We start from the raw sequence: 23,575 nt of genomic DNA, 5'->3' as shown, positions 1-23,575 counted from the left end.
TTACACTGGTGGGATTGGGTGCAGATCCAGTCATGACCATTGCTCCTGGTGGCGCTGTTGGACCTGCAGAGATTCTGACCCACAGGGAGGGGGCGCTGTCCCTGAAAAAATCAGTCCCATTGTTTCTTCAGACAGATTCAGATAAAACAGATTTAATCCTTTGGACTTGCACTGAACTGAGGCACTTCTTCCAATCTGGCAAGTCCATGGTCGTGATATGAAAGATGGCAAATGGCAATTTGGCTGGCAGGACACATGGATGTACTGAGGGAAAACGGGTACGTGATGAACAAAGTGATCAAAACATGCCGGGGTTGGGGAGGGCTGGGTGTAGAGATCCATGGGATGGTTACAGGAGGTCAATCAGCCTATTGTCTCTGTCCTAGCTCTCTGCAGACACCACTCTGTCAGCTCTGTCCTTCCACCTATCCTGCCTCCTCTGCAGATTTATTTTTCAAAATAAGTGCTTGTTCTCAAATTTGAAAAGTATGTCCCCAGTCATGCATGACTGGTAGTGCTTGCCGTCTCTCGTTTTCAAAAAATGAATCAGCAGACTCCACGTCTTATAGTCATCTCGAAACCTTCTATCAATTTCTCTCTCTGAATGTTACCTAGATGGTGCAGCGTGGGAGGACGAGAGGGAGGAACAGAGTGGAAACATCTTCATGGAGCTGGCTGAGTTCTCTTTCACGGTAGATCACTCCACCAGAGCGACCTACGCTGTTCTTTTTGCTGCAATTGAGTTTCCTCCAACCTCAACTCCATCTTCCTCCTTCTTTTCTCTTCAATCATGCCTGTTAACCCAATTTTTTCAGAGATCCATCTCTGCTACCTGTCTCAGCCAGTCCACGTGACATCACGTTCTGGTTTCTCATCCACCACTGTCTGATAAAGGCACGTATCTTTGAATCTCTTACTGGATTGTACATATTGTGAATACAGAAATCGATTATTGCTGGAAAATAAAACATAGTTCGTTCAAGCTAGTACCCAACTGGACAATGCACAAATAAAAGAAAACATAATTGCATCCTGCTTGAGAAGACCGTGCTGATAGGTCGCTGATTGTTAGAGATGTTGTCATGGAGAATGCACTGGTTAGATAATGACTGACAGTTAAGTGCCAGGCTTTGCTTAAATTTTAAACTAGGCAGGTTGTCTCTGTCTGGTTTATGCATTGCCTTGAGGAATCGACCAGAGAGTGTCTGTCAGAGAGTCATAGAGATATACAACCTGGAAACAGACCCTTCGGTCTAACTCGTCCATGCCGACCAGATATCCTAACCTAATCTAGTCACATTTCACTTCTTTTGCTTTCAGTGAAAACAGGTGCAGAGTGTACATTTTCAGTCTGCAAGGAATAGAACTCTAGGTATTAATATGGGTAGGTTTCAGGACATGTAAGAGCCCAACTAACAACCTTAAATTGGTGGTCAGCCTAATTGTGTCATAGCATTTGTTAAATAATCCTGATTGCACTCAGGCTGGTCCAACTGTTTTCAGATTTAATGTCTGCGTAATTAATACTGATACAAAGTAATGCCTATTTGCATAATAGTGAAACAAATAAAAGACCATTTGCTCCATATCAGTTGCTCAGAGGATCAACTGTTGCTATTGGATCCAATGGAGAGGCTTTAATTCCACTGATGTTGGACAAATTTCGCATTATACACATGTCATGTCACCATTGAATAGAAAATCATGCAGACTATGAACAGCAGTAGATGCAATATTTCCCAATTGACATTGTCACCACAAAGGTCCCATGTTGAAGGGAATGGCATTGTCACCATCATCTTGCTCGCTCACTAGAGAATGAGTATCATGGAGTCATAGGGATGAACAGCACAGAATCAGATCCTTTGGTCCAACTTGTCCATGCTAACCAAGTATCATAAATTAATCTAGTCCCATTTACCAGCCCTTGGCCCATATCTCTCTAAACCCCTCCTATTCATGTACCCATCCAGATGTTTTTTAAATGCTGTAATTGTACCAGCCTCCACCACTTCCTCTGGCAGCTCATTCCATACACGCACCACCCTCTGTGTGAAAAGGTTGCCCCTTCGGGCCATTTTAAATCTTTCCCCTCTCACCTTAAACTTATGCCATCTGGTTTTGGACTCCCCTACACCGGAAAAAAGCCCTTGTCTAATCATCTATCCATGCCCCTCATAATTTTATAAACCTCGATAAGATCACCCCTCAACCTCTGATGCTCCAGGGAAAATAGCCCCAGCCTATTCAGTCTCTCCCTATAGCTCAAATCCTCCAACCCATGTACAGGTAAATTTTTTTTGCACTATTTCAAGTTTCACAACATATTTCCTTTAGCAGGGATGTCCAGAATTGAGGGCAGTATTCCAAAGGTGGTCTAACCAATGTCCTGGACAACCATAACATGAGATCCTCAACTCCTACACTCAATGTTCTGACCAATAAAAGCAAATATACCAAATGCCTTCTTCAATATCCTGTGTACTTGCAGCTCCACCTTAAAGAAACAATGAACCTACACGCCCCTAGGTCTCTTTGTTCGGCAACACTCTAGGACTGGTGGTTCAATCTGACGGTTAACACAACTCAGTCAAAAGGGAGAAATTAGGAAAGAGAATCCTTCCCGGTAACCTCAGCCAGTGCAGGAATTGAACCCACACACTCTGGGCATCAGTCTGCATTGCAAGCCAGCTTCTTCTAAGCTAACAAACCTATTGCTACTAAATATATCCACCCTGTCTTACAATTTCCTCCAACAAAATGGAATAGACTTCCAATGAGATTTGTTACAATTCCAGGCAACAGAATGGCTGAACAAAAGAACAGGCCTGCTGTGGCTGGAAACCTTTGTATAAAATTGACTGTATCTGCTAATTAAATTGATTAACCAAAAACAAGAAATGGCCTGCACCAGCCACAGATACAGACAGACAGAAAATGAGACTTGCACTCAGACAGTTTAATACAAAAGACAAATGAAATCCACCTTTCGTTTTTGCTTTAATGAGTATACATCATTTGAATAAATAAGAGAACATTTGAAGAATGTTTACCAGTTATCGATAGCTGCTTCAGAAATGCAGAGAAGAAACAGCTCGTGTATTTCTGCATATTTGTCCTCAACATCATCGCACTCGAGTTTAGGAACAGAGAATGTCAGAACCCCTGCTCCCTCTGTCACTGCACTGCAATCATTTCCCAAGATAATGTAAAGGGGACATAACCGAGTTGACAGTCCTAACTGCAGTTCTCACTGATTTTTGTTTCCATTGGAATTAATAGGGACTGACCTATGAATAGGTAATGTGACCTGCTGACTTGCTACAAGCAGGTCACTGCACAGAGTGGAGAGCTCCCTTCCTTCCCATGTTTTTGAAGGTTGAGGGCAGGAGCTTCTATCCAAACAGCACTGACAGCACGTTGTGAGGAGGCTCTTAGCCCCGGATTTCACTCAGTGCTGTTAACACATCAACACTTTTCATGCATAGTCGGAACCCTAAACACTGGACCTGATTGGTACTTGATTGCACATCGATGAGTCCCAAGGAAAGCTTCTCACTGCATCTACACAAAGGCCGTGAAACTGTGTTGGCTAATGATAGCTAGTGTTGATCTGATCGTCACATTTCCCCACAGCCCATTGTCCATATCTCCCTGCAGGATGTGGGGATTGATTCAGCTCCTTGTCTCTCGAGCCCAGGCAGTTCACTTGCGGTTCACTTTCTGTGGAAAAGCATATATCGTCTCCAGACCGCTATCTTGTGGGCCACCTCCTGAAGCCGCTGGGATCCTGTGCTCAGGCCACTGGAGAAGGGAGTAGGTGAGGTCACTGTTCAGTACCGAATCCTGGCCCTGCACACAACAGAAAAAGACACAGCCTACAAGATGTGCGAAACAGTAAAAGCTGGGGAGGAAAATAGATGAAAGGTCACGGACAGTTCTGTCAGCAACAGGAGGAGAGGAATCACTGCCCGAGCTTTCCTGACATGGAAATCTATCCAACTAGTAGGTGCAGGACAAGTCACCTTTTGATTTCCTACCTGGGAGGAACATTTGAATAGGCCATTCACCCCCTTGTCCTGATTCACCATTCAATAAGACCATGATTGACCTGCAGTTCCACTCTGTTCATCCACCCATGTTCGATATGGAAACATTGAAATGAAGAGCAGGAGTAGGCCATTCAGCCCATTGAGACTGCTCCACCATCCAATATGGTCACAGCTGATCATCTACCACAATGCCTTATTCCCACTCTCTCTCCAAACACCTCGACGCCGATAATAACTGAAAATATATCAGGCTCTTTCTTGAATACGCTCAGTGCTCCGGCCTCCACAGCCTTCTGTGGGAGAGCATTCCTCACGTTGGCCATCGTCTGGGAGAGTAAAAGTTTCCTTATCTTAATCACCGCTCAGAATCCTGAGACAGGGGTGACCCACTGATTCTCAGCACCACAACCAGAGAAAACATCCTCCCTGCATCTAGTCTTTCCAACCCTGTTAGAGTTTTATACATTTCAATCAGTTCCACTCTCACAATTCTGATCCCAAGTGAATACAAACCCATTTGGACAAATCTCTCCTTATATGACAGTGTTGCCATCCCCGGTATTAGTCTTGCAAACCTTTGTTACACTTCTCTTTGGCAAGTCTATCCTCACTAAGGTTGGGAAACTAAAATGGCATGCAATACTGCAGGTGTGGTCTCACCAAGGCCATGTGTAATATATCCTGAGGACTTATGCACTTAATGGTAAGGTCCTAGGGAGTGTTGCTGAACAAAGAGACCTTGGAGTGCAGGTTCATAGCTCCTTGAAAGTGGAGTCGCAGGTAGATAGGATAGTGAAGAAGGCATTTGGTATGCTTTCCTTTATTGGTCAGAGTATTGAGTACAGGAGTTGGGAGGTCATGTTGCAGCTGTACAGGACATTGGTTAGGCCACTGTTGGAATATTGCATGCAATTCTGGTCTCCTTCCTATCGGAAAGATGTTGTGAAACTTGAAAGGGTTCAGAAAAGATTTACAAGGATGTTGCCAGGGTTGGAGGATTTGAGCTCGAGGGAGAGGTTGAATAGGCTGGGGCTGTTTTCTCTGGAGTGTCGGAGGCTGAGGGGTATCCTTGTAGAGATTTATAAAATCATGAGGGGTACGGATAGGATAAGTAGACAAAGTCTTTTCCCCAGGGTGGGGGAATCCAAAACTCGAGAACATAGGTTTAGAATGAGAGGGGAAAGATATAAAAGGGACCGAAGGGGTAACATTTTCACACAGAGGGTGGTATGTTTATGGAATGAACTGCCAGAGGAAGTGGTGGTGGCTGGTACAATTGCAACATTTAAAAAGCATCTGGATAGGTATATGAATAGGAAGGGTTTGGAGGGATATGGGCCAGATGCTGGCAGGTGGGACTAGATGAAGTTGGGATATCTGGTCGGCATGGACGGGTTGGACCAAAGGGTCGGTTTCCATGCTGTATATCTCTATGACTCTCTGACTCCATCTATACTTCCTGCTGGCTTGGTAAAGCTACCCACATAATCAAAGCCCCCTCCCACCCCAGTTATACTCTCTCTACCACCAACTTCCATTGGGCAGAAGTCATAAAAGTTTGAATACTTTTATGAATAGATTCAAAAACAGCTTCTTCCTACTGTTGTTATCAGACTTCTGAATGGATCTCTCAAAGTTAACTCCAATCTCTCTCTCTCTCGCTCTCTGCGCACCTTCTCTGCAGCTGTAACACTGTATTCTGCACTCTGTTGTGCTACCCTAATGCATGGTAGTAGCATGCAAAGCAAACTTTTCACATTATCTCAGTACGTGTGACAATAATAAATCAAATCAAACCAATAGAAATTAAAATCACTGGGCTGTAAAAGTAATGTTGCTCCTAATCCCATCATTTTTCCAATGGTCTGTCTTTCTTTGAGAAGGAGTCAGGCTCATAATAATCAACTTCACTCTTACCTCAGCAAAGGCTTGCCTCATTCCTTCAATTGGCTGGTCATGTGTTTCCATGGCAACTGAATCATGTTGCAGACAAGAACCTGAATTAAAATATTCAGATGTACAAAATCACTTGCGCATTGTGTGTGGATGATAAGATGCAAAACAACTTAAAATCTGATAAAAACACCACTGTATAAAGAAGGAAGCTTGCCACTACTTTTCAGTTGGTCAATGCAAGCTCCAATTTTGTGTTTGGTCACTTGACCCATTTTATTTTTTTCACTTACGGCGACCATTGCCTGAAATATTAATCAAAATCTCTCACCAAATGCACATAGTTAATGATTAAAAATCTGTCCAATGTAAAGACAATGCAAGGTGCAGTCAAATGATCAGATTTTTGGCGAGGTCAAGAAATAAATTTAGAATAAACTCTTAACCATTTTCCTTATCCATTATGCATGAATTATTTAAACATTTTAAAAATAGTGAGATTCCGATTACCCCATAGCAAAATCTTCATTTGATCGCCATAGAGCCATAGAGTCATAGAGATGTACAGAATGGAAACAGACCCTTCGGTCCAACCCATCCATGCCAACCAGATATCCCAACCCAATCTAGTCCCACCTGCCAGCACCTGGCTCATATCCCTCCAAACCCTTCCTATTCACATACCCATCCAAATGCCTCTGAAATGTTGCAATTGTACCAGCCTCCACCACTTCCTCTGGCAGCTTATTCCATACACGTACCATCCCCCTGTGTGAAAAAGTTGCCCCTAAGGTCTATTTTATATCTTTCCCCTCTCACCCTAAACCTATACCCTCTAGTTCTGGACTCCCCAAGGACAAGCTCATACTGAAGTGTATTACCCAGTAAAATGAAACAAACTACAACCTGTAATGGCAGTTAAAGTGTCACGGTTATGAATACGTGTATTATGTCTGGTTATTTATGATTCAACATTAATCTGCTTTCAGATCATCATCCCAACCTGTGCCCCTTTCAGAAAAGGAGACTTTGATTCAGCCTCAAGACTCTCAGTGAGCTAAATGAGGGGGGAGTATGCAGAACGATACATGGTAGATAATTCAGTTGGAAATGGAAGTCAGGAGATTGAGGGCAGTACAAGAATTGAGTGCCCTTCATTGTCCAATCCAGGGGTGGAGTAGATTTCCGACAGTAGCAGGGTGATAGTCACTTGACTGTAGACTGTACTTTTAACTGTGGTAACTTGTATAAAACTAGTGCTATCAACTTAAGCTACCCAGTCTATGTCTTCCCCAATTTTCCTTGATGTTAAACTCAACAGGACTAAAGATTGGGCAGCTAGACAATTTGAATTTCTACATCCTAGCCCATCACTAGTAGATGAAATGATAGTCCATCACATTAATTAGAGTCATTGTCTGGCTTTTTCACCTTCCCTGTTGCAATTACTCATTCACCGGTGTAAACTCTGATCATCAAGAATGGCAACATACCTTTGTATTTCTTTGTTACCAAGATGAAAAGGATGAGAACAATGAGGAAACAGCCAACAACAGGGACAATGATATACAGGTACTTGATTGACTCTGTACTACCCCGAGATTGACTTGTTGTTGAACCAGGTTGGGTAGTACTTTCAACATCTGTAACAAAGCACTAATAGTTTAATGGTAATGTCAACAAATTAATGTAGAGCTTCAGGTTAAAGCTCTGAAGAGATGAGTTGAAAACAGCAAGGAGAGAGCACTGCAGAAGCTGGGAAGTGGCATTCCACATGGGTGATTTGGACTTTGGAATAAAAGGCGCAGTTTGTAAATTCACTGAAAACAGCAAAGCCAGAAGCGGGAATGTCAGGGTGATAATCAAGATTGAGAAACAGTGCAACAACTTAGTAGGAGACATGAGCAAAGAGAGCAAATATTTTCAAAATTCAAAATGGATGAATGTGAGGCAGTACATATTGGGAGGAAAAACAAGGAGATTGCATACTATCCACAAGACACAAGTCGAGGTGAGTTAGAACAGCAAAGGAATCTCTGAATGCAAATGCATCCATTTCAAGAAGCTATGTTAGCGATTACCAAGGCCATAAAAAGATACATTAGGCTTATTTCTTAGAGTGATAAAATTGAGAATTATGGCATTAAAGCTAAATCTGTATTGAACAGTTCTGAGAAAGGGTCACTCAACCAGAAATGTAAACTTTGATTTCTCTCCACAGATGCTGCCAGATCTGCTGAGCTTTTCCAGCAGTTTCTGTTTTTGTTTCTGTATTGATCTTAATTGGACGGAGCACTACTTAGTGCGATTCTGGTTTCTTTATTATAAAAAATGATAAGGACACAGGGGAGAGGATGCAGAGGAGACTTATAAGAGCAATACCAGAAAGGTCAGAGTGTACACATCAATAAGAACATTGATAGACTGGGTTTCTTTTTACCTGAAATGTGAGGGCATATGGGGTAGAGCTGGCAGAGGTACATACAGTGAGTGGTTTAGATAAAGGGGCAGTGGGCAGAACCTTTCATTCTGATGAAAAGTTACGGCAGTAGGGCCTGCAGTTCATAAGGACATAGGAACTAGGACCAAGAGTAGCCCATCCAAACCTTTGAACCTGCTCCACCATTCAATAAGATCATGGTTAATGCTTTCATGGACTCAGCTCCACTGACCCACACTCTCACCATATCCCTTAATGCCTTTATTTTTCAAAAATATATCTACCTTAACTTTAAAAGTGTTAACTGAAGCAGCATCAACTACTTTCCTGGGCAAGGAATTCCATAGATTAACAACCTTTCTTCATTCAGTCCTAAACCTGCTTCCTCTAATCTTGAGGCTATGCCCATTTATCCAACATTACTTATCAGTGGAAGCATCCTCTCTACTTCTGTTTTATCAATTCTCTTCATAATTTTATATGTTTCTATAAAATTCCCCCTCATTCTTCTGAATTCCAATGAATATAGATTAGATTACTTACAATGTCGTAACAGGCCCTTTGGCCCAACAAGTCCACACTGACCCACCGAAGCGCAACCCACCCAGAACCATTCCCCTACATTTACCCCTTCACCTCACACTACAGGCAATTTAGCACGGCCAATTCACCTAACCTGCACATTTTTTGGACTGTGGGAGGAAACCGGAGCACCTAGAGGAAACCCACGCAGACACGGGGAGAATGTGCAAACTCCACACAGACAGTCACCTGTGGCAGGGATTGAACCTGGGTCTCTGGCGCTGTGAGGCAGCAGTGCTAACCACTGTGCCGCCCTAATCTACTCAGCCACTCCTCATAAACCAACCCCCTCAATTCTGGAATCAATCTATCAAACCTCCTCTGCACCCCTCCAGCGCCAGTACACCCTTTATACTATGTGTTTCCAAATGATCCACCATTACATTTTTTATAACAGATTCAAACATTTTCCTCATGTCAGGAGATAAGCTCACTGGCCTAACGTTATCTTTTTGGCTCCCTCACCTTTTGAATAAGGAGTTTTCCAGTCCTCTATAAATTCTTGGACGATTACCAGTACATCCATTATCTCAAAGCTACTTCTATTAAAATCCTATTTGATGCTGGGAACCTATCAGTTTTAACCCCATTAGTTTCTCACATAATTCATTCTCTTGTGATATTGACTGTGTTTATTTTCTCCCCACATAAACCTCTCGAATGTTTAAGCAGTTTAGAATGTGATGAATGTTGTTCACTGTGAAGTCAGATGCAAAGTATTTACGGGGCGTTCTGCATTCCGTTAATGGAAATTCACTTTAACACGATTGACAAGTTGGGGACACTGTTTCTAAAACGTGAACTTTTAAAACGTGCATTGGCTGTACTGCAATTACATCACCAACACTTTAAACACTCTTTCTAAAGCACGATTTTTCCATAATTGCACCCATCGCATTAGAGAAGAACTACCTGTATTCAACACCTCTTCCATTTCCTAGTTCTCTATGATTATTTTACCAGCCTCATTCTCTAAGGGGCCTATTTTCACTTTGGCTCTTTTTTGTACATTTAAAGAAGCTCGGTGTGTGTTTCTATACTACCCACCAGTTTGCCCTCACAGGTTATTTACTCCCTCTTCTTTTTTTGACCATCATTTCTTGGCTTTCAAAACTTTCCCAATTCTCTGGTTTACCGCTAATCTTTGTGTGCTTTTTTATCCAATTTGAACTTATTACGTAAACATTGGTTGGTTTATACCCTTCCTAGAATCTTTATGCCTCACCAGGATATATATTTACTTTGAGTCACGAACGATTTTCTTAAGCACCTGCCAGTGTTCCTCAACTACATTTTTCTGCTAAACACCTTTCCAGTCCACTCCGGTTAACGCTGCCCTCACCTTAAAGTAATTAGTCTTATTTAAGTTAAGGATAGTTGTTTCTGGTCCAAATCTCTCACTCTCAAACTGAATGCTATGTTCCATCATGTAATCATCACTGTTCCCAAAGGTTCTTTTACCCAGAGATTATTTATTAAACCTGCCTCATTACACCTTACCAGATCCAAAAAACCGTGATCCTTGGTTAGATCCACAACATACTGTTCTCTGCCCCGAATTCAATGAATGCTTGCTCATGGCAACCTTAGCTAATTTAATTTTCCCAATCTTCATGAAATTTACGTTACCGATGATTAATATACTGCCTTTAATTAATTTCTTAACTATCTCATACAGTCATACAGCAGAGAAAAGTCCTTTCGGCCTATCATGTCTACACCATCGAAAAACACAAAACTATGCTCATTCTATTTACATGCACTTCGTCCATAGCCTAAGATGCCTTTTGAGAACTCATCCAGATACTTAGAGTCATAGAGATGTACAGCATGGAAACAGACCCTTCGGTCCAACCCATCCACGCCAACTAGATATCTCAACCCAATCTAGTCCAACCTGCCAGCACCCGGCCCATATCCCTCCAACCTTCCTATTCATATACCCATCCAAATGACTCTTAAATGTTGCAACTGTACCAGCGTCCACCACATCCTCTGGCAGCTCATTCCATACACGTACCACCCTCTGCGTGAAAATGTTGCCCCTTAGGTCTCTTTTATATCTTCCCCTCTCACCCTAAACCTATACCCTTTAGTTCTGGACTCCCCAACCCCAGGGAAAAGACTTTGACTACTTATCCTATCCATGCCCCTCATAATTTTGTAAACCCCTATAAGGTCACTGCTCAGCCTCAGACGCTCCAGGGAAAACAGCCCCAGCCTGTTCAGCCTCTCCCTGTAACTCAAATCCTCCAACCCTGGCAACATCCTTGTAAATCTTTTCTGAATCCTTTCAAGTTTCACAACATCTTTCCAATAGAAAGGAGACCAGAATTGTACGCAATATTCCACAAGTGGCCTAACCAATGTCCTGTACAGCCGCAACATTACCTCCCAACTCCTGTACTCAATACTTTGACCAATAAAGGAAGGCATACCAAATGCCTTCTTCACTAACCTATCTAACTGTGACTCCACTTTCAAGGAGCTATGAACCTGTACTCCAAGGTCTCTTTGTTCAGAAACACTCCCTAGGACCTTACTATTAAGTGTATAAGCCCTGCTAAGATTTGCTTTCCCAAAATGCAGCACCTCACATTTATCTGAATTAAACTCCATCTGCCAATTCTCAGTCCATTGGCCCATCTGATCCAGATCCTGTTGTAATCTGAGGTAATCCTCTTCGCTGTCCACGACACTTCCAATTCTGGTGTCATCTGCAAACTTACTAACTGTACCTCTTACGCTCGCATCCAAATCATTTATGTAAATGACAAAAAGTAGAAGGCCCAGCACCGATCCTTGTGGCACTTCACTGGGCACAGGCCTCCAGTCTGAAAAACAACCCTCCACCACCACCCTCTGTCTTCTACCTTTGAGCCAGTTCTGTATCCAAATGGCTAGTTCTTCCTGTATTCCATGGGATCTAACCTTGCTAATCTCCCATGGGGAACCTTGTCGAACGCCTGACTGAAGTCCATATAGATCACATCTACTGCTCTGCCCTCATCAACCTTCTTTGTTACTTCTTCAAAAACTCAATCAAGTTTGTGAGACATGATTTCCCACACACAAAGCCATGTTGACTATCCCTAATCAGTCCTTGCCTTTCCAAATACACGTACATGCTGTCCCTCAGGATTCCCTCCAACTTGTCCACAACCGAGGTCAGGCTCACCGGTTCCCTGGCTTGTCTTTACCGCCCTTCTTAAACAGTGGCACCACGTTTGCCAGCCTTCAGTCTTCCGGCCCCTCACCTGTGACTATCGATGATACAAATATCTCAGCAAGAGGCCCAGCAATCACTTCTCTAGCTTCCCACAGAGTTCTTGATCAGGTCCTGGGGATTTATCTGCCTTTAACCATTTCAAGACATCCAGCACTTCCTCCTCTGTTTCTCTGGACATTTTGCAAGATGTCACCATCGATTTCCCTACAGTCTATAATCTTCCATATCCTTTTCCACAGTAAATACTGATGCAAAATATTCATTTAGTATCTCCCCCATTTTGTGTGGTTTACTTCCTAAGTCTTGCAAGAGTACTTGTCTCCATAACCCTCTCACACAGTACATTCCATATATCTACCACCTTCTGGGTGAAAAAACAATTTCTCACATCTCCTCCAAACTAATTACTCTCACGTTAAACTTATGCCGTCTGGTCTTAGGCATGTCTGCACTGGGGAAGAGATTCTCACAATCTACTCTGTTTATGCCTCTTGTAATTTTTGTATACCTCAATCTGATTCCCCCTCAGCCTCCTCTGCTCCAAGGAAAACAAACCCATTCTAAACAGTCTCTCCTCATAATTGAGAGGTTTCATCCCAGCTAACGTACCGGTGAATCTCCTCTGCACTCTTTCCAGTGCGAACATGCCTTCTAATAATATAGTAACCAGAACTGCACACAGTGTTCCATCTGTGGTCTAACCAATTTTTTTTAAAAGTTGGAAAAAGGCTTCCTTACTCCTGTGTTCAATGCCTCAATTAATGAAGCCCAGTATAACGAATGCCATCTTCACTGTCTTGTGTACTTGTCCCGACACCGTCAGTGATCTATGGATTTGGGCATCAAGGTCTCTTTGTTCCTCAGTGTTCCCTAGGGACCTTCTATTTATTGTGTATATCCCTCTCTCATTAGACCTGCCAAAATGCATCACCTCACACTTATTGAGATTACTTTCATCTGCCATCTGTCTCTTTTACCATTTGCCCAATGTACCATCTAGTCAATATTAGACTCTAGTCAAGAGTGTGGTGCTGGAAAAAGCATAGCCGGTCAGGCAGTATCCGAGGAACAGGAGAATCAACATTTCAGGCATAATCCCTTCATCAGAAATGAGGCTTGAGGGCCAGGGAACTGAGAGATAAATGGGAGGGTCGTGGGGCCTGGGGGGGGGGGGGTTGGGGGGAAGGTAGCTGAGAATGCAATAGGTGGATGAAGGTGAGGGCGGAGGTGGTAGGTCAGAGGGGAGGGTGGAGCGGATAGATGGGAAAGGTGATGGTCAGGTCAGGAGGGCAGTGTTAAGTTGGAGGCTTGGGACTGGGATAACGTGGGGGAAGGGGAAAATGAGGAAACTGTTGAAATCCACATGAATCTCATGTGGCTCAGGGTCCCAAGGCGGAATATGAAGCATTCTTCCTCCAGGTGTTGGGTGGTAACGGTTTGGCAGTGAAGGAGGCCCAGGACCTTCATGTCCTTGACAGAGTGGGAGGGGGAGTTGAACTGTTCGGCCACAGAATGGTGGGGTTGGTTGGTGCAGAGTTGTGTTCTGAAATGGTCCGCTAGGAGGGGGTCCTGTCTTCCCGATGTAGAGGAGACCTCATCGGTTGCAAAAGATATAGTATATGGCATTGGTGGAGATATAGGTACATTTCTGATGGATGTGGAAGATTCCTTTGGGGCCTTTGACAGAGGGGAGGGGAGTGGTGTGAGAGCAGGCTTTGCACTTCCTGGAGAAGGGAGTGGGGTGTGGGTGTGGGCTGGAAGGGGTGTGTGGACCTGACGAGGGAGTTGCGAAGGGAATGGTCTTATTAGAATGCTGATATGGGTAGGGAGGGAAATATATCTGTGGTGGTGGGGTCCGTTTGTAGGTGGCTGCAGTGGCGAAGAATAATGTGATGTATGCGGTGGTTGGTGGGGTACTAATATTAGACTCTAGCCTGAGACCATTCTTCTCCTGATCAATACAACCAATTTTCATCTCAACTGCAAACTTACTAATTATAGACTTGTACATTCACCTCCATGTCAATAATGTGCTTAACAAACAGTAAGGGTCTCAGCACTGACCCCTGTGCTTCATCTCTGGTCACAGGTTTTCAATTACAAAAACAACTCTCCACCACCACCCTTTGCCTTCTTGTAAGCCAATTTTGGATACAGTTTGCCGAATAGCTTTCGATCCCATGGGCTTTTATCTTTTAGACTTCCTGTGGGACCTTATCAAAGGCCTTACTGAAGTCCGTCTAAATCACATCAACTGCACTACCTTCATCAATATATTTAGTAATCTTTTCAAAAGCTCAATTAAATTAGACATGATATCCCTCAAAAAAGAAAGTCCATGCTGTCTCTATCTGATCAATCCCTGCCTTTCCAAGGATTGATTAATCCTATCTCTCAGAATATTTTCCAATGATTTCCCTAGCAGTGAGGTCAGACTAACTGGTCTATAATTACCTGGCCCATCCCTGCTTGAACAAACTGGCCGCATTAGCCATCCTCCAGTTCATCTGGCACTTCACCAGTGGCCAGCAAAATGTTAAATATCTCCCTCAGGGCTGCAACAATTTCCTCCCTTCTCTCCCATTGAAGTCTGGGATACATCGCATCAGGCCCTGGGGATTTGTGCACCTTAATGCCTGCTAAAACATCAAGTATCTCCTCCTAATTAATCTTAACATGTTTAAGAACCTCACTATCCCAAATGAAATCTCCAGTGAAAGCACTTTTCTCCTCTGTGAATTAGATGTGAAGTATTTGCTTAAGACCTCACCCACAGCCACTAGCTTTATTCACAGTTTCCTGCTTTTGGTTTCTAATAGGTCCAACTGTTTCCCTAGTAATTTTCCGACTCTTAACATATATATAAAAAGCCTTGGGGATTTCCTTAATCCCACCTGTCTTACTAACTTGATTGAGTTTTTTGAAGAAGTAACAAACAGGATTGATGAGGGCAGAGTGCGGGACGTGATCTATATGGATTTCAGTAAGGTGTTCGACAAGGTTCCTCTTGGGGGACTGGTTAGCAAGGTTAGATCTCATGGAATACAGGGAAAGCTAGCTATTTGGATACAGAACTGACTCAAAGCAAGAAGACAGAGGGTGATGGTGGAAGATTATCTTTCAGACTGGAGGCTTGTGGTGTGCCACATGGATTGGTGCTGGGTCCACTGCTTTTCCTCATTTGTATAAATGATTCGGATGTAAACATAGGAGTTATAGTTAGTAAGTTTGCAGATGACACCAAAATTGGAGGTGTAGTGGACAGTGAAGAAGGTTATCTCAGATTACAATGGGATCTTGATCAAATGAATAAGGGGACCAAGGAGTGGCAGATGGGGTTTAATTTAGATAAGTGTTAGGTCCTGCATTTTAGAAAAAGCAAATCAGAGCAGGACGGACTGTACATTTAATAGTAAGGTCCTGGAGAGTGATGCTGAACAAAGAGACCTTGGAGTGCAGGTTCATAGCTCCTTGAAAGTAGAGTCACACATAAATAAGATAGTGAAGGTGGTGTTTGGTATGTTTTCCTTTATTGGTCAAAGCATTGCATATAGGAGTTGGGAGGTCATGTTGCAGCTGTTACAGGACATTGGTTAGTCCACTTTTGGAATATTGCATGCAGTTCGGGTCTCCTTTCTATAAGAAGGATGTTGTGAAACTTGAAAGGATTCAGAAAAGATTTACGAAGTTGTTGCCAGGGTTAGAGGATTTGAGGTACAGGGAGAGCTTGTATAAGCTGGGGCTATTTTCCCTGGAGCATCGGATGCTGAGGGGTGACCTTATAGAGGGGTGACCTTATAGAGGGGCATGGGCAGGGTAAATAGACAAGGTCTTTTCCCTGGGGTGGGAGAATCCAGAACCAGAGGGCATAGCTTTAGGGTGAGAGGGGGAAGATATAAAAGAGGCCTAAGGGGCAACTTTTTCATGCAGAGGGTGGCGTGTGTCTGGGAAGAACTGCCTGACGAAGTGGTGGAGGCAAGTACAGTTACAACATTTAAAAGACATCTGGATGTGTACATGAATAGGAAGGGTTCAGAGGCCCAAGTGATGGCTAATGGGACTAGATTAGGTTGGGATATGTGGTCGGCGTGAACGAGTTGGACTGAAAGGTCTGTTTCCGTGCTGTACATCTCTATGACTCTATAGTGAAATCAGTTAGACACTTAATTTCTGCTGTGTCCTTATTGCTTTCCATAATGACTTTGTAACTGATGGAGTTCTGGTCACTATTCCCAAAATACTTAACCACTTCACCGGCTTCACACCCTCAGATTAGGTCTTGCACTGCCCCATCTCTACTAGGATTATCTATATATTGGCATGAAACGGTCTCCTGGATATACTTTAAAGATTCTACCCTGTTTAATCCTTTCATATTAAGGCAATCCGAGCTAATGTTAGCAAAGCTGAAGTTCCCTACACCTATGAATCTGTTTCTCTTGCACCTTCCTGGGATTTGCCTGTATGTCTACTCTTCTATCTCCCTCTGACTGTTGGCAGGGCTGCAGTTTAAGGTAATCGCCCCTTTTTTTATGTCTAAGCTGTTCCCAAATGACCTCATTTGAAGATCCTTCTAGTATGTCATCGCTCATTACTGCAGTGATGGTTTTCTTTATCAATAACACGATGCCCTACCTCTCTTACATTCCCGCATACTGTGTCTGAAACACCTACATCTTGTAATATTGAGCTGCCAGTCCAGCCCTTCCTTCAAACATGTCTCAGCAATGGCAACAATATCATATTTCCACAAGCTGATAAATGTTCATCTGAGTTCATCATCATTACCAGTTAAGTTCTTTGCATTAAAATATATATAATTTAGCATTCTAGACCCCCTGTGTGTCTTCTCCTGTCATGTCTACTGGACTGTCCTAGCAGTCCTTCTATATCTGAGTGGACATTGCTCCTAATTTTACATCTACTCTGTTCCCCATCCCCCTGCTAAATTAGTTTAAAACTCCCCAACAGCATTGGCAAACCTCCCTGCAAGGATTAGGACCCATTCCAAGGACTGATTCTGTGTCTGACAGAACAGCTACTGTCAAGGGACTTGAAAGTTCCTCCCACCAGTGTCTTCTTCGTCTTTTTTATTTTGTACCATTTCCATACTTTGCAGAGTTCCTTGGTTATCCTTAACTTCCCTCCTGTTTTCTATTGATCAAGCAGCAAGTGGTACAAAGAATCCCTGCTTCATGAATTTAGAGCCGTTTGTGTGTTCAAATCTCAAGTTAGAATGTTTGAATTGTGATGTTATTTGCTGCAATGATTGCATCCGTTTGAGGTCATTACCTTTTCATTCTTGATCAGCCTCAGATAATGTGGATATATGGTGCACCAGTTACTGCAGCACCTCATCAGTAGCAGTCATCTTTAGTTATTCTGATGGTTAGGAATGAAACTAGGGCATCATTTGTAGGTTTGGAATGCATCCATCAACTTGTTAGCTTGCTCTGATTATCATCCTTCCGAGGCTGTAATTTCAGCAGTATCTGTGGCTGAGGCAGTGCTGCCTTGCGTAACTGAGTTGTTTGCAAGGGATTTCCCCACTTGGAGCACGCAACAGTGAGTCTTGAGTACATCACAACCAAATTAGGAATGCATTCAGCTTCTGATGCAGTATGCACATGGGTTTGCTTGTGCCATGGAGCTGCAGCATTTTACAGAGGTTATGGTAGATGTTGTGTTATCTAAACATTCCTGCTGGTGCTGATCCAGCACATTTTGCAGAAGCATTTGTCTTCAGATCGACCCAAATACAGATTTAAAGCATCAAGGGTTTCAAGGTGGAAGAGCAAAACTTAATGCAGCACCAGAGCAATGAAATTAAACAAAATCATCTGTGCTCAATAGGGAATCCCAGCCTTCCAAACAATATAGCTTTATAATGCTGGCTACTGGTGCTGTTCACTCCCTCATCAGCAGTGCTTGCCCCTTCCTCCCTTACCAGGGCGATATCTGGGTCCTCCGCTTTCCAATTCTGCAAAACCCTCTTTACTGGTCGAGGTTCCTGGATATTTCACAATGATCCTGGATATGATCTGTGCGAGTGCTTGACATGTTCTAAATGAATGGTCCAAACAACAGAACCTCATTTTTTGCTCTTGGTTGAACATTGTACTTCTTCTCTGCTGCACTTTGCACATTCATTATGGATGCCTTCAGCCAAATCCTCTGTGTTACCATTGAGCCAGCCCTGTAAGCAATGAGGAGGTGGAACAAACACTTGTGCCACTTGCAAGTTCTTCTGGTCATGTGCATCACGAAAAGCTCCCTGGCTGAGACCTGCAAGGTTGGTCTCCTTTGAACACAGACTACCTGCATTTTCATAGGGTGAAGCTGCTATCTGTTAATGTGTGCAACTCTCAGTGCCATGTGTGTAAAGATCATTATGCCCCAATATTTGAAGGATTCTGATATTGCGTCAAGTCCCACTGTATTGGCTGCCTGGTTCTCAGGGTCTGTACTGAACTTTTCATTTGCTCTTCCGAAGAAGAGGTCTACCACGTTCAAGACGTATTTAGCATTTGTTCATGGCAGACTGGGACATTGAGGGTGAAAGGAAGTGAAAAGTAAAATAAAAGACAAAAACAGTGCAGTATTAAAAATGATAGCATAGAATTTAGAGGGTTAATGCAGACTGGCTCATAATGTGGAAAATTACTGAGAGAACACTGTACAAACATATAGGACAGATGTCAGAGAGCAGGAAATGGAAGACACAAAGAATGATCTTTTCCCCTTTGATAAACTGACTGGTAACAAGGAAAGAAAGACTCGCTGAGTTTGTGAAGTTAAGATATGGTGCAATTGGGCACAAAGATAACGGAGGGTCTCCTCATAGTTTCAGGTCATAACTCAAAACCTCTGTCTGTATCAGCCAATGAATCTTCTGTAGAAATCCAGGAGAGGCTGAATAGGCTGGGGTTATTTTCCCTGGAGCATTAGAGGCTGAGGGGTGGACTTATAGAGCTTTATAAAATCATGAGGGGTATGGATAGGATAAATAGACAAGGTCTTTCCCTGGGGTGGGAGAGTCCAGAACTAGAGCACATAGGTTTAGGGTCAGGGGGGAGAAATTTAAAAGCGACCTAAGGGGCAACATTTTCATGCAGAGGTGATGCATGTATGGAATGATCTGCCAGAGGAAGTGATGGAGGCTGGTACAAATGCAATATTTAAAAGGCATCTGGATTGGTGGTATATAAATTGGAAGGGTTTAGAGAATATGCAAATGCTGGCAAATGGGCTGATATTAGGTTAGGATATCTGGTCAGCATGGATGAATTAGGCCGAAGGGCCTGTTTCTGTGCTGTACAACTCTATGACTGGGGTAACTCCCATGTCTCATGTCACGAGTCAAACTTGCACCTTCTGACCAATCAGGATGGCTAATTAAACTACAGTGTAATACTATTTGGAGAATATGTTAATTTTCTACTATTTTTAGAGAACACCTTTGAATGAGTCAATCCCACTTAACTGTAATAAAGTTCCATTTTGTGTAAGGCAGTTCAGCTACTGGACTGGTGGTTTAAGCATTGTTACATGTGAAATGTACCAAGACTAGTGACACGTACATTACCCACCAGTATGTGGTGTGTAACCATATTTTATGTATAAAAGTCGTGAATGTGTGTAGCTCACTGGAGAGCCTTTGAGCTGCTCCCCACATATATGTGAGTAAACCACTTATATTTTGCCCTTATTCTACGAGTGTGAGTTCTGTTCTTTCACACTGTCTGCATAGCCTTTCATTGGACATATGCCCAATGGACCCCTGGAAAGACCTTCTGGTGAAGACATTCAATGCCACTGTCACCTTCAATACAGAATTGTTACAGCACAGGAGGAGGTCATTCAGCTCCCGGTTCCATTACCCCATGCCATTTTCCTGCCTTCTCCCCATATTCATGTACACCATCTCTATCCAAATGACAGGATTGGGAATGGGTTCCATCCTGGAGTCGATTTTAACACAAGTGGAACACAATGTAAAGGAGCTGTTTGTACATGAAATGTTGGTATGTCAGGTCTTTAACATTACATCCCTGTATAAGATCGGGTTTGATGTGGAGGTGCCGGTGTTGGACTGGGGTGGACAAAGTTAAAAATCACACAACACTAGGTTGTAGTCCAACAGGTTTATTTGGAAGTACTAGCTTTTGAAGCGCTGTTACTTCATCAGGTGGTTGTGAAGCAGAACCACAAGGCACAGAATTTAAAGCAAAAGATTACAGCCTCGTGCAGTTGAAATGATATATTGAACAAACCTAGATTGTTAAGTCTTTCATCTTTTAGACACCCACTCTGTCTCTCTCCTGCATGAGCACACAAATATAAGGTTATGGAATGAATTTGATTTTGTAGAATTATATTTTGCTCAAAAAATGCAGAACCTGCAGGCAGTCAATCCATATAATATTTTGCAAATACCACTTTGGAAATAGAACCAGTCTGACTCAAGATTGGGACACAGACAGACTTTAATCTCACACCTTTAAGGAATTGTCTGAGCTGAGATGTCACTTTTTGTTATAAAACTTTAAATTATCTTGAGAATGTAACTTAAAAGTAGTTCTGGGATTTATATATAAAAGAACCAAACCAAGCAAATTAATTCTAAAAGAAGACAGACTTAACAATCTAGATTTGTTCAATCTACAATTTCAGCTGTATGCCACTGTAGCCTTTTGCATAAATTCTGTCTCTTATGTTCCTGCTCCACAGCCACATGAAGGAGCAGCACTCTCAAATCAACCTGTTGGACTTTAACCTGGTGTTGTAAGACCAAGTTTGTAAGTGCTAATATTTGTATGTCAGACATTTGTAAATTGGAGACCCCTGTAATCATCAAATGGTCTATTGAATGCCTCAATTGAACCTATCTTCACCACAGACAGTATATTCCGTATCCTAACTGCTCACTATTTGAAGATGTTTTTCCTCATTTCACCCTTGTTTCATTGGCCCAGCAATTTAACTCTATAACCCTCGTGTTCTTCTTCCTTTTATGAGGAGGAACAGCTTCTCCCTATCTGTTCTGTTCTGCACGACCCTGGCCTTCTCTCACAGCGTGTCTCCTGCGACTACCATTCCTAGTTTGTATCTTGCCCATCCTCCAGTCATTCTGAAACTTAAATGTCAATCACCCTATAAAGGGGATTGGTTAGCTCAGTTGGCTGGATAGCTGGTTTGCTGTATATAGTGACACCAAAAGCATGGGTTCAAATCCTGTACAGGCCGAGGTTAGATTTGTTGAATCCCTACAGCGTGGAAGCAGCCCATTGAGTCCACAGTGACCTTTCAAAGAGCATTTCATCTCGACCCACCCTTTACCCATAGCTAATCTGCACATTTTTGGACCGAGGGAGGAAAGACACAGGGTAAATGTGCAAACTCCACACCAACAGTTGCCCATGAATGGAATGGAACCAGAGTCCCTGGTGCTGTGAGGCAGCATTGCTAACCACTGAGTCACCCAAGGATGGTTATCCTAAACTTTCCAAGTTCTCTCCTAGCCCTCAGGTTAAACCAGTTGTCTGTCATGGGAGAGTGAGACAATGGTTACTTTACCCTTTTGCATTCCCCCATCTCAGCTTCTGCACCCCCCCCCCCAGTACTTTGCTGCTAACTTCCATCCTCCTCCATTAGCAGAAGCTGACCCCTCAGTGGTTTCCCCTCCTGCAGCCCTCCGCCCCCCCCTCTCACTGGATGTCCCTGTGTTCAGAGGGAACAATGCAGAGGACAGCACACGACGGAATGGATCAGGATCTGTCTGATTATGGATGGTTAAAGTCACATTCCCTTTAATAGTTGTGTCTGTGCCATGGTTCATCATCAGTCTCTTTAATGGGTCAATTCAGCTTAAATTTAACTCCATCCACTGGGAAATAAAAACTCTCCTCGTGCCCAAAGATTGCATTCTCACCCTGACGGTGTTAAAGTGAAAGGAAATTTTCACATCACCTTCCAAACTTGATCATCCCATTGTGTACCCTCTCTCAATCACAATCCAACTTCCCTCCCCTCACTGAACCCACCCTCTATCATCCCTTGCCCCTTTGTCGCCCTTGAACACCAACCCATTGGCCTTGACCCTGTAACCGTAGCCCTTCATATGCCTTCTCTCCCTCTGAGCTGACACCATTAACTGTCCCTGTGCCTTCTTTCGCTCTGACCGGTCCTGTCCCCTCCACTATCCCCGATACATGCCACCCAGAGAGGAGGGTCAAATTTAATCCCACGTGTTCTGATTCTATATCTCGTCTCAAGACTCCTATCCAGAATCCGTAAGCAATTCAAGTCTTTTTAAGTATTCCTGTACATCAACCCCCTGCCCCTTAAACAAGTTAAATGGGCAGATTGTAAACTCTTACCTGTCTCGTTATAAACGGTTAAAGTCACATTCCCTTCAGTAGCTGTGCTCACACCATCTCTGTAAACTGATATCACATACACGCCGCTGTCATTGGATTGAAAATCCCGCAGCCACAGGGATCCAGTGTCTGGGTCGAGGTGAACTCGGTGCCGGTAGGAAGGCCGTGTTGCCCAGTGATCTGTACAGTTATACCGGGATGTGACAGGATCTGGAGAGCAGTTTGATCGGCTTAGGGTCACGAATGGAGTATTTTCGGAGAATAAACGCCACTGGATCTTCAACGTGGAGTAGGGTGTGAGTGTGAAATAGGAGACAGAGAGTTTGACAAGCTGGCTCACGGTCCCGTTCACTTCTCTCTGAGGGACACTCAGGGTGACACCGCTTCTAGAGGCTGCAACAAGATCAAAACACGACATCAGTTTCCAACCGCATCGCACAGTCTCATCCCGTCAGTTACATTTTACACAGTGAAATCTCCAGGTAGAGAGAGAGAGAGAGAGAGATGGACGAGCTGATGGTGTCAGAAATCCAAAACAAAAGATAAGCAACTTTCCACAAAAAAAATTAAAACTTCTAATAAACATCTCCAAAAATGCTGGCATGTTCTTAAAAATCAATAATGTGTCAAAAAAAGACATAACTGAGGATAGCAACTTTACACGAGAAATTCAAAAGTTCCAACATTCCTTTCCAAAATGTGGCTATCTTTCCTTCACTTTTACTCTCTACCTTTATGAATGCTGTACTGTTTCTGACTTATTTAAAGTGTGAGACAGGACTATTTGAGTTGGTTCTTTGGCTTGTAAGAATTTATTGCCTGTCACTGGTTGCCTGAAGGAAGTACTGATGGTTTGAGATTGCGTATTAACTGATCGGCTTCAGAAGCTATTTTAGAGGAAGTCATCTATTTAAGTCCAGTCAAGAGGTATGGGAGCTATGACTTAAAATCAACTCGACTGCTTCAATGTCACCACAGCCAGCTCCAATTTGAAATTAAA

At 43.1% G+C, this 23,575-nt stretch overlaps 1 protein-coding gene across 3 annotated transcripts in view; it reads right to left on the bottom strand.

Annotated features, from left to right (window-relative positions):
- Positions 1–2,940: 2,940 nt before the first annotated feature.
- LOC140455135 (uncharacterized) overlaps positions 2,941–23,575 on the bottom strand; it is a 26,382-nt gene continuing 5,747 nt past the window's right edge. The window contains exons 2-5 of one of the 3 annotated variants that reach the window (XM_072549803.1): positions 22,576–22,968; positions 7,439–7,588; positions 5,970–6,049; positions 2,941–3,852 (exon numbers count right to left, since the gene is read on the bottom strand). In XM_072549803.1, the coding sequence (XP_072405904.1) occupies positions 3,706–3,852; positions 5,970–6,049; positions 7,439–7,588; positions 22,576–22,968 (770 nt within the window). In that variant the 3' untranslated portion in view covers positions 2,941–3,705. The remainder of the gene's footprint in view (positions 3,853–5,969; positions 6,050–7,438; positions 7,589–22,575; positions 22,969–23,575) is intronic. The other 2 variants (XM_072549802.1, XM_072549804.1) reach the window with 2 other exon arrangements.

This window comes from Chiloscyllium punctatum, chromosome 30, assembly GCF_047496795.1.
Source record: "Chiloscyllium punctatum isolate Juve2018m chromosome 30, sChiPun1.3, whole genome shotgun sequence".
Lineage (NCBI taxonomy): Eukaryota > Metazoa > Chordata > Chondrichthyes > Orectolobiformes > Hemiscylliidae > Chiloscyllium > Chiloscyllium punctatum.
The sequence above is the reverse complement of the archived record's forward strand: the minus strand, read 5'-3'. Positions and strand labels throughout refer to the sequence as shown.